Genomic DNA, 12,117 nt, shown 5'->3' on the forward strand with positions numbered 1-12,117 from the left:
TCATTCTATCAGCTCTGCTACAAAACACAAGCACGTAGAACAGCGGATTTAATCGTGCGCGCCATCTGGTGTATAAAGAACACAACAAACCAACGTCACCAACGGAGCCAAGTGCAGAGGTTCGGTGGAAACCATCCTCAAACTGTGACGGAACAAAAGGGCATTGCCTAGTCATAAATAATCCTCGCAATATTGCGCAACCCTCAGTAGCCTTGAAGTCCGTTGTAAATGTTGTGCTTCGATTTTTGATTTAAAATGGTCTTGATAGCTGAAAAACAAAAAGACCCGTATGGATAATGGCTCTGGTGGTTAAGCGGCCGATTTTGTGCACGAAAGAACTGCAAAATCAAGCGGCGCTGGTTCGGCTCTCAAGGTGTACGCTTGAGCAACTCATTTTAACAATCGCTTTCCGTTCAGCGGCACCTAGTGAATGGAATAATTCCCCAACAACAACACTTCAACAATCCGAAAACTTCACTCTGTCAATCTCTGTGACAGGGCCGCAACTTTGCAAAAGGTGGTCATAAAAAATCCCTTTTGCTGAAACTTCACCAATAATTTGACCAATCAGAGCGGCGTTGATTAATGGAGCATGACATGTGGTTTGCAACTAAAATCGATGAAGCGTGATGTTATTTTTCACAGATTGTGTTCGCTGTTCATTGCGACTTGCGAGGCTGTTTTGTTTTACAAATTTTATCCCAGTAGAGTTGTCAATATAAACAAAAGTGCGGCAATCGTTTTCTTTTACGGTAATTAATTCCTGGAAGAATTGTAGTTCGAATTTGGCATATTACTGAGGTAAGTTTTTGCTGACCAAACAGTTCAAAAACTGATCTATTACCAATTAAAACCAATAACTAGGTAGTGCACTAGTAGGCTATAATTAAATTCATTTTATCGTAAGTTGTTTATAAAAACTGGTTGTTTGCAAATAGTAATTTGTTAACAACATCAACTCAGTTGCTGATAAATGCTTCTTGTTTACAAGGGAGGCAGGTAACCTGGCAACACTGTCGTCCGGCATTTTTTTAGTAGAAATTGAGCGAACACAAGTGCACCGTAGCAACCTTTTGAGATGACTATTACGCTCTATTGATCAGCGCCGCTTTGATTGGTCAGATTCATAGTTAGGGGATTTTTAGAGTACATTTTGTAAAGTTGCGGGCCGGTGTCAAGGTTTAAAACTTCTACAAGTACAGTACCGGTATGCGAAACTGCCGAAACAACGATCAGAGACTTTCTCAGTCCAAGGAAAAGATTCAAAACCAAACCAGTAAGTAATGAGTAGCGCCAACTAACGGAAGTTTGAATCTTAATCCACGAAATACTAGAGGTGCTAGGAGGGCTTTTCCCCATCAGAAACAAACGTAAACACCGCTCCGGTGCGATGACAGCAACCCCCCCCCCCCCCCCGGCATGCATGTGCTACTTCAAGTGAACTTCAAATGAAGCCATCTCGAGAACACTAACCTTCTCTGTCGGCTTCTTTGATCTCTCCTCTCGGGAACTCCACATCAAAAGTGATGTAGAGATTTCCCCGGATGTTGCTGTTCTCGTTGGACGGCATTCCTTCACCTTTCTTCTTTATTCTCGCTCCCGGCCACGTGATTTGCTTCCGTTCAATTGGTACCTGATGAAGGCATGACATTACAAACCTGTCACTGTTACGTCACACAAGTCACTACAATAACGTCACCTGATGACCGTCCAAGTGCGTGATGGTGACGGTGAATCCGAGCAGTGCGTCACTCAAAGAGATCGTCACATTCGTGTACAGATCCAGAACTTTCCGCTCGAAGATCTTGTGTCTGATGAAGACAATGCATGGTGACGTCATTCAAGGTTCACGGCGGCTGACGTCATTCGGATGATGATGACGTCAGCCATCCGGGCATGGACATTTAGTTGCTGTTTAGTCACAAAGCAGGCGCCTACAGGGCAAGGTAGATACGGAAATGATTGAACCAGAACCCAAAACTCAAAAGCATCTTCCTGAACATTACGACTGGACACCATGCACAGCGGCGAGAAACACACTTAAAACTGTGAAGTACTTGCCAAGCATCAGCATTTTACAAAAATTGTTATAAAAAACAAAATTGCAGAAACAATTCAAAGAACGCCACGTTGCGTTTGCATCGTAGTTAAGTTGATAAACAGCATATCAGCATAACATGAAGAAATAATGACAACCATGATGTTCAAGCTTTGGTCATGTTCATTCACTTTACTAATCACAACAACACTGCATCATATTATTTACAAGTGAGGTCATAATAGAAAAACCAACTTTAAAACTTTGATTTTAAAAATGAGATCTCCTGGCTCTCCATCAATGTCCGGCTCTCCTTCCCCATAGAAAGGATACTCCGCCCCATCCTCCATTCCGGCTTCAATCTCAACCTCAAGAACATGCTCCTCATTCACGAATCTACAACAGAACAAAACCTGGCTGTGATTGAAATAATTAGAAAAACAATCAATGCAAAAACTTCAACAGATCAAAGATTATTCCATGGATCGCAGAAGTGAATCATCCCACGGATCGTTGAAGTGGATAATTCTACGGACTGAGGAAGTGGATTTTTCTACAGATCGCGGAAGTGGATCATTTCATGGATCGCAGAAGTGGATCCTTTTACGTATCGTGGAAGCCTCACCTTACATTCGGGCACTGGTCGCACACCCTTTGTTGCGTCATCTGGATCCTCCCCGGACCAACTTGTGTAGTTTTCATCTCGTTGCGGCAATTGCATTGTCTCGTTCCCGACGTCTCTTTCGGGACTGGTTTGTGACGAACAACCTGGAACAAATTATATGACACAGAGGTCGACTTAGGGCTAGACCTTGCCTGGAACTCTAACATTGCAACCCTTTAACAAATCACGGGATGTTTTTCGACTTTTGACTAAAAATGTCAACAACCCAAACCTAAAAACAGGGGGCACAAACCAGTACAGCCCATCTCCAGTCTCATATCCTTGCAACCTATGCGCTCATGTCTAATCAAGTTCGACTTGCAAATCTGCGACAAGGTAAGATAAACGCAGCCTGCTGTTTCATACAAACCTCCACAAAGTTCCCTGAGTAGACTTCCTCCAGAGTGACTTCCAGCGGCACAGTGAATGAATCACCTTTTTGCACTTCCTGTTCTCCTTGCTGCTGGTGACCGAAACCAAAAAAGTCTCCAAAAAAGCTACAAAATTATTTCACAATTGAACAAAGATGACATACAAACTCAGCACATATTGGTAACCAACCACTTCACACTTGTCCATGTATAATATAGTTATTACTATAGTAAATGTAATATCTTAGTGCAAGTGCAGTGTACCGTTTTCCACGCATTTGTGTGATTTTTTACATAAACTAAGTTCTCAAAACTCAAATGGCAGTTTGAGTCAGTTTTTACTTTCAGTAGGCTACAGTACAAGCTTTGATCATACATTTCAGAAAGTTGGATTTGGATGAGTTTAGTAATTTAACTATAAGCTTAAAAGTTAAATTTTTGGGTACTTTATCGATTTATTTGCTGTGTTTGGGCAAATCACTTAATTGTACACACTTGTCAATGTAATATAGGAATCGATCAAATAACAAAATTTCCGGACAAACAGTCATCTTCACCTTGAAAATGGATCGTGTCCTCCGCCGCTCATCTCGTCTTTCAAACCTTCTTCACCAAATTTATCATATTTTTTGCGTTTGTTTTCATCAGAAAGCACCTGAAAAATAATTCTATTCCGCTCAAGGGATTTGTAATGTCAGTTATTTTAACCTCACGAAAGATAAAATCAAAATTTTCGCTTCACGCGAAAGTTTCTCTGCTTGAGCCATCCTATCGCTGGCTAGGTGTAAAGATTGTGACATCACAGATTCACGGCATTCAGCACCATCACCAAAGTTCATTTAAAGATAGAGGCTCCCAATCGGTTCACAACCGATTTTGTTTTATTCTTAACTGTGAGTAAGGAGTCTGTTGATAAAATAAATGGTCGGCAACTACTGACTGAGGTGCTTGTTTATTTATACACCCCTCTCTGACTTCACAAGAAAGTTTTAACCTGGGCATGCAAATGTGGTGATCATAGGCGTAGAGTTTTAGAAATTACCGGGGGTGCAGTTATATCAGAATATCACACGCATAAACATCAAATACCGTATATGCTCGAGTATAGGTTGAGATTTTAGCAAGTGATTTTCACCTTAAATAAAACAGGTTTGACTTATACACGGGGCAATCCGTTGTCTCCAGCTCGGCAGCCTTTAAAATAACGCATTTTTGCTGTGGCAAAATCATTGCCGACGTAGATTACGGATTGTGAAATGGCGTCGGCAGAAGTAAAAGGTTTGAATACATTTATTTGCAGTAATTCCAACTTAATTTTCAAATTTAATGATTTGTTGTCAATTCTAAACTTTATGCACTTGTTTACCGATAATTTTTTTACTTTTGCGTGTAGGATATAATCACTCTTATTATGTAACATTCCATGATCGTTGACGTCGATGTCAAATCTTAGCGGCCGCATAAATCAATGATGTCAGATTGGTTAGGTGACAATGGCGGTAAGAGACGTCATTAATGCAGGCAATATCTGCGACCAAACACCTTTCTTTTTTTATCGCGGTTCGATTTAATTCTCACACATTGTGAACTATCTTTGCTTCAAAAATTTCGTGGGGAGTCATAATAGCACAATTTGCTGGCCAAGCTTTGCTTGAGTTCAACCCCTCAGGTCAGAAGTTTCAGAAGTTTTTTCTTTGCACTACTAAATAAACTTTTTCAGCCGAGATAAACAATTGCTGGCGTTGACGGACATTAGCCCATTTTTTACATTGATTCAATGTCTGCCAGTGTTGAATTTTCATGTGTTAATCAGCGGGTTGCGACTCTTGTGCGTCTGATAACAAAACGATGTGTTCTGTTGAATCGTAATTGATCTCACAGTGGAAGACCTTGTTGAAAATAGAGCGTCTAATTTAGCTGGTTTACTTATTATTGCCGTGAACTGAATAGTGTTACGTGACTATTCCAGCAGCGTAAGTTACTCTAGTACGCTCTACTTTGAAATTTCCTCACCATATATCAATACCAATAAGAGCAGGGGGTGCGCCGCACCCCTGCACCCCCTTACTCTACGCCAGTGGTGGTGATTATGTGGAGCACTTCAGTGATTGGATGACTGTTGACATCATGATCACGTGTCACTACATGATACTGTCTATGCCTATAAATGTTATCAGTCTCATATTTGTAATGAAAACATTGACAGGACAGCTAAATCAATTGGTTATTGAAGGTATGGGAGAAAGAAAGAGGAGCAGTGGAAGAAGACGAACTTGGGGAGATGATGTAAAACAGTGGGCTGGCTTGCCAAACATCAAAGCTCCATGACACACGTTATACCACGATCTGAATGACATAAGCCTCATATACAACAAAATTACAAATCAGACGAATTTGAGCTGTATATATGACATTTTTTACAGAAAAATTGAAATAAATGTTAAGAACGGCAAAGCCTTGTTATTTATGCCTGTAACCGACATTATCCAATGCAATTCAATTAATCCAATTTTTGTGAAACTTTCTTGTTTTATCAATTTTCAACAATGTTTCATCATTGTGAAGAAGGGAACACAATTCCACAAAGATAAGAGTTAAACTGACTGGTTAAGCGGTGGTCGAATACCTTTGTGGCAGAATTAGTGGTGCGATACTGACGAGCCCAGCCTCATGGGTGAAACACGGTGTCTATCGCTGTCAATTCTTGCTACAAATCGGCTGCCGAGAAACATATTGTTGATTGGATGGTCTGAATGGCTAGCGTGGAAGCTACACCGTTATGGTTGGCGAATCGCAGCTGCTCGCTGTACTAGTGAGTGCTCAGCCTTGTGCTGATAGCCGGGAAGAACGCCCCCTTCTTCACAATGTCCTCTGCCCTGGCGCCTGCTTTCTGGGCTATGCAGAAAGAGCCTGTCTCCCTGGCTCGCTCCGCCATTCTAAATTTGCAGACGGGCCATATAGTGTTTCGATCCACACTCTCCCTCCACAGGTACCTCGACTCCCCAGCCTGGGCCTTCGCGACCTAAACTGGTGGACTTAACCCTCCGGGTGCATCGTCACCCCATAAATCACGCCGCTCCACGCCGCCGCGGGGTGTGGCAGGCCGGTTTCCTAAAGTCTTCGACCTGGCTATGTTTGTTTGTACTCTCTCACCGTGTCAATCTTTTGTACCGTGAGCTACTGATGCGAATAAAACAGTTCAACACTAGTGGTGCGATACCGACGAGCCCAGCCTCATGGGCGAAACACGGTGTCTATCGCTGTCAATTCTTGCTACAAATCGGCTGCCGAGAAACAAATGTTTCATCATAACTGATTATATTGGCACCTAGTTTTAATGTATTGATTAGAGCAGGGGTGGGCGAACTACGGCCCGCGGGCCGCATGCGGCCCGCAAGACCATTTTATTCGGCCCGCCGGCACTTGCAGAAACTACTAATCATCACTTATTGTTTGAATTAAACAGATTACATGACAAAATATTATTCCCTTTACGAGTGTGTTTTTCTCCACTTTCAGTGCGTAAACGCACACACGTCAGTCGCGCATGTATTGCAACATGCTCTCACGCATTGTTTGATTCAATTGTTTGATCATACAATACAAATACGGTAGCAGCTACCGTAGGCCTACCAGTACTTCTACTTTCCTCCAAATAACTTTTCATTGTTATTTTAGACGCACAGTTTAATGTTTTCTACTTCGACAGGATTTTTGTTAAAAAATAAAAGATTTATATTTTTACTCTGTTGAAATAATGAGTGGTGAGAAGCGAAAGATTGAAGACGAATGTCGTGTTTTCAATAAGGAATGGACTGTTAAAAACTATTTTATCGAAATTGGGAATAAAGCAGTTTGCTTGTTGTGCCGTGAGTCCGTGGCTGTTTTCAAGGAGTAGCCTACAATTTAAAAAGACACAACCAAACCAGAAGATTGTAAAAAACTGTGAACACTTGCACAAGTCTCATTAACTTTTGTGATGATGATTGCATAGCTTTAAACGTAACTGAGTGTGAAATACAAAAATTGTGTTTATGAATATGCGTTTATTTACCAGGGTAAATTTTCCTACTTTGTAATGAGAGTGTGCGGCCCCCCGGCTGCAACATTTTTTAAAATGTGGCCCTCAGTACAAAAAGTTTGCCCACCCCTGGATTAGAGTAAGATTCAATCTTGCGATTCCAGCAAGTAACCAAGTCTCGCATCTCGGACAGTCCAAATAAGATAATTAACAAAGTACCTCATAAGCCAAAGCGAGCTCTTGGAACTTTTCTGTAGCAGTTTCATCATCTGGATTCTTATCTGGGTGCATTTGTTTTGCAAGTTTTCTATATGCGGACTTTATTTGTTTTGTTGTAGCATCCCGCTTTACTTGCAAAATCTTATAAAAATCTCGTCTGTAAATAATCAAAGTTAGTAAAAGCACAATAGAGAAGCAAAAAGTTTGAAGTGTTCAGTTGCCTAAATCCCTGTTGTCGGTAATTAGTCCATTAAATTGACAGCAGTATGTCGAATATAGGGATAGACAATTTAGAATAGTGGATTTCAATGTTTAACTATTTGAATCCAAAAATAGGATTCAGTACATATATATCTCGTTTACTTTTTTCACGTCACATTTACATTATTTATCACTGAACAACTACAGCGAGCAGTGTAACAAATATGTTACACAAGCACACACATGCTCATTGCTCATTGGCATTACAGTTGCCAGTTTCAAGGTTTTAAAGCAGAACTGTGATAATCTTGATTAAGGGTTGCCAGTATTTGGCTACGATTTCAACACTATATGACCTAGAATTTCTTCAGTCAGTAATTTTATTGCATTTAGTTGGTGTAATTTTGCATTTTTTGGCTAATTTTTTAGATCAAAATTATGAGAGTAGCAGACAGATCTTATATTCTGAACCATCAATCAATTGGGACTATCCTTTCATAAAAATTAAAATGTTTCGGTTCATCTCAAATTAGATTTAAAAAAAAAAATTTAATGTAAAAAGCGAGTTACAGTTTATTTTTGAACCCCATGCGTAGATACATGACATTTACAGTCCCAGCAAAAGAAATACCACGTAAATCGACGATTTCGATGCTTGAGTTAATGGCAACGTCATTCTGTACTTCTAAGGTGCTAACGAATTTGCTGCAATTCACAGTTTGTAACTTTATAGCAGCGTCAGAAAAATTTATATATAATTGTAAACTGCATATTAGGGTGATGACTAAATTTTTTTTTGAGGAAATCGAAAACGCCTGCTATGGGAAACGATGAACTTTTTTATGTGTACCAAGAATATGAAATTTTTTTTTGAAAATTTTTCAAAAACCTCCCCCACCAATTGATTTTTCTGACGTCACCTAAGTACATTTTTCTCCTTTTTTACTCCTCATACATTGTTTAAACTTGTTACAGACTCTTTACCATACTAAAACAGTGGCCCACAGTATGGTGCAGATTTTGGAAAAAAAATTGTCGAAAAAAGTCAAGGGGTTCCAGAGATTTTACCCTTTTTGTCATTATTTTTCGCAACAGCGCCTCTAGCGGAAAATTTTTAATTAGTGTAACTTCAAGAATTCTTAAGGGATTTCGACAATTTTTTTTGTCAGATGGTTTATTTTTGATACTGGGTGACTTGGTAGTTTGTTAGTTGTTACATTTTTACCACTAGATGGCAGTAATTTGTTTTTTTAGTGTAAAACTTGCAAAATCCTCAAATCGACTGCATGATACCCAAATTTATCGTATATTTCCATGTTCTTTTCTTCATATTCATTCAGGCTTCATATTCATTCAAAATTCGTTCCAATTCATTATAAATATCTTGAGCAGATCCACTTTTGCAGTTTAGTATTCCAAGTGTGACCTCATTTGTTTCTCTTTGGAGGCAAACCACCTGAAACTCCTTCCCAGACAACCTTTTTCCATCAAAATGGAGACACTAATATTTTCCTTCTTTCAACAGCAACTTTATTTTATCCTTTTCGTTGTTTCCAGCTCTTATAACACTACGCCACACGCCAGACTGTGATAGAGTAGGGAGAGTAACCCCTTCTTCATTCAGAGTGGAGCACACACCCGATGCTTTGTGGGTGGACAAAGAATGGCGAACCACCATTTTTGTTACTGACAATGTTGACGATCTCCTCTTCTTTTCAAACCCATCTTCTTCTTCTGATATTGTGCTCTTGGAATAACTGGAGGTCCTGTCACTTTCAGAACCACCATCTTTGCTGGACAATTACGTATTGTTGAAGCAGGAGGAATTTGTAACTTTAGCCTTTTTGAAGGGTGTATTGCAGAGAGTGAGGAAGGTTTCAGAGTGGTGTAGCCAACTCTTCCACGTGACTCAATTTGCTTTTTGTAAAGCTCTTTATCTTCGTTAGACAGCCACTTTCCATCACTTATAGTGATATCAAAAATGATAGGTAGGCTAAGTCTTCTTTAAATTTTTCGTTTGGCCTTCGTTTGGATTTTTCGTATTGTGAAACCAACTTGTCTAAACGGGCATTGATTACCTGTTTCCTGAGAACTGGAAAACTAAATTTTTGCCACAACTGGGTCAGTTCTTCTTGCATTGTTACCATTCTTACTTTTTTTTAGCTGTTCAGCTTCCAGCAGCACATGATATCGACCTAAAACCTGGTAATTTAATGGCAGCCGAACACAGGTATTCAAATTCTCCATTCTTGGCAGGTCTCGTCGTTTGGTGTAGCTGGAGGAGGGTAGATTTGCAGCCCAAATTCCTTTTTTCTTGGAAACAGCAGTATTCGACTTCAAAAACGACATATTTTTAAAAGTAGCCTATGGTATAGGTTACAGGTAATTCCTAACAAAACTAAAAATGATAATCTTTATGCCATATAATTACGATATTAACTGCTCTGGACAACATTTACAGCTAATTAACAATCTATAGGCCCATTATTCAATTTCGTAACAGTTGCATGGACAAGGATTAACGAAACATTGGTTCACCATGTTTATTACCATTAAACTACATAAAGAATGAGCTACCGCACAAATGAAAAAGGAGTGGCAGAAATCTATCTCACTCATGATATGCAATCCAAAACAACCAGTTAAGCACCCCCAACTCCAAAACCCAATACCGGTAACTAAAAAACTAACCCGATAACTAGGCTAACGTGAATTCAGTTGCATGATAAATTGCATGAGCGTATTATAGGCCCATTAAATAGACTAGGCTACACTATCAAGATTTTATGTACAGTACAACAAGCTGCTAATAATTAATAGATCAAATGATTTCAATTATTCTTTTAAATTATCAGCAACTTGCAATGCTATTAAAAACTCTTATCTGGTCTAGCTTTATAGACTATCAGTTCAGATATAAAACACTAGTGCCCTCTAGTGACAAAAATATATCAAAATAAAGTAACAATAAACCTCCTCAGCATTCAAAATGAGCTTATTGACAAAAAAATTTACCGAAATCGCTTAAGAATTCTTGAAGTTACACTAAATAAAAATTTTCCGCTAGAGGCGCTGTTGCGAAAAATAATGACAAAAAGGGTAAAATCTCAGAACCCCCTTGACTTTTTTCGACAATTTTTTTTCCAAAATCTTCACCATACTGTGGGCCACCTTTTTAGTATGGTAAGGAGTCTTTAACAAGTTTAAACAATGTATGAGGAATAAAAAAGGAGAAAAATGTACCTAAGTGACGTCAGAAATATCAATTGGTGGGGGAGGTTTTTGAAAAATTTTCAAAAAAAAATTTCACATTCTTGGTACACATAAAAAAGTTCATCGTTTCCCATAGCAGGCAAAAAAAATTTTTTTTAGTCATCACCCTACTGCATATCTTTGCAAGAAAAGTACAAAGTTTTAGTCAGAAATATATGTTTGAAGAGGCTTCAGACGAAAACTAAAAACGTTGAAACAGAACTTTTGGAAGAATGGCAAGTAAAACAAGGAACATTAGCCAATATACGCGTTTTGCTAATTAATATAATAATGTTACCTTAATTTATTAAAGTCAACATTATAATTAACGAGATGTAGCGTATAGTAATTGGTCTGTCTGGTCAACACTGCTGCAGTCATTGGTGCGATATAATCATTCGATAAAGCTTTGACAAAATCAGACCACTCCAGGTTAATGTAAAATTATTGTAGGCTATACGGTATTGAGTTCATCTACCACAGAACTATTATGCAATTAAGTGGATTGTTTCAACAAATGATTGGGAACAGTTACAGCCTATATATAATATAATCCCAACAAGATAAAATATATTTTATAGAATCATCTAGAATGTGCAGTAATTATCTGTTATTGCATGTAGCACTCTTTCTTTAACTAGCACAAAAATGTTTCAGTGGTTACCAACATAGAGGTTACATTTTCATGTCAGCTAAAAATTTGGTAGGCTTGGTTTAGCAACAAATCAATTCAAAAAGTCAAAATTAGTTGTATCAGGTTCCAGCTACTAAAACTGATCAAAGGTTTAATAAGATAATTTAAACACAAGACTCACCCTCCAAAAACTTCTGATAACAACAGTAAAAGAAAAAAACAAAAGGGAAGGATTCTAAAGTCCATGTTGGAAAATCTAATGCATGGGCTTGAATTAAAATTAGCAATTCAATAGCCTACGGTATCTACTATTCAAAATACTACAACTCTACATAAAAGCATATTGTTAGTTTTGGGTGAATTAAGTTTTATAGTTGAAATACACATTCTGCAAATACTCTTTCAAGCATGTCCATTGCATTCACTGTCAGGTGTCCATCCATCAGCAATCGTTGATCAAAAAGTTGCAAGGTCAGTATATTTGTTGGCAAAAAATATATATATTATAATATAGAAAAAACAAACAATAAAAACTATTAATACTACAAAAAGTGCTCAATGCTAAGCAAAAAGACAAAGCAGAACAAATTAAATCAAATATAGTTTTATATATAATTATATAATTAAATCAAATATAATAACAAATATATAGCCTAACTATATTTGATTTTATATATATTATAATATATTGGCACTGTGGCCAATGTGAAACTAGTT

At 38.3% G+C, this 12,117-nt stretch overlaps 1 protein-coding gene across 1 annotated transcript; it reads right to left on the reverse strand.

Moving 5' to 3' along the window:
* Positions 1–35: 35 nt before the first annotated feature.
* LOC145774050 (dnaJ homolog subfamily B member 11-like) lies at positions 36–11,724 on the reverse strand. The gene is made up of 9 exons (XM_082585188.1): positions 11,582–11,724; positions 7,314–7,470; positions 3,631–3,728; positions 3,073–3,199; positions 2,664–2,806; positions 2,294–2,434; positions 1,700–1,811; positions 1,474–1,633; positions 36–268 (listed from the first exon to the last, which is right to left on the reverse strand). The coding sequence occupies exons 1-9, from the start codon at positions 11,644–11,646 to the stop codon at positions 204–206; spliced, it is 1,068 nt and encodes a 355-aa protein (XP_082441314.1). The 5' UTR covers positions 11,647–11,724; the 3' UTR covers positions 36–203.
* Between the last annotated feature and the right edge of the window lie 393 nt (positions 11,725–12,117).

This window comes from Aplidium turbinatum, chromosome 7 (assembly GCF_918807975.1).
Source record: "Aplidium turbinatum chromosome 7, kaAplTurb1.1, whole genome shotgun sequence".
Taxonomy (NCBI): Eukaryota; Metazoa; Chordata; class Ascidiacea; order Aplousobranchia; family Polyclinidae; genus Aplidium; species Aplidium turbinatum.

Excerpts from the sequence above, each read along its gene's own strand:
- LOC145774050 (XM_082585188.1), bottom strand. The coding sequence starts at position 11,646 with ATGGACTTTAGAATCCTTCCCTTTTGTTTTTTTCTTTTACTGTTGTTA. Across the intron at positions 3,200-3,630 it reads GGACACGATCCATTTTCAAG|CTTTTTTGGAGACTTTTTTG; the intron begins GTGAAGATGACT and ends ATAATTTTGTAG. Across the intron at positions 2,435-2,663 it reads GACCAGTGCCCGAATGTAAG|ATTCGTGAATGAGGAGCATG; the intron begins GTGAGGCTTCCA and ends GTTCTGTTGTAG.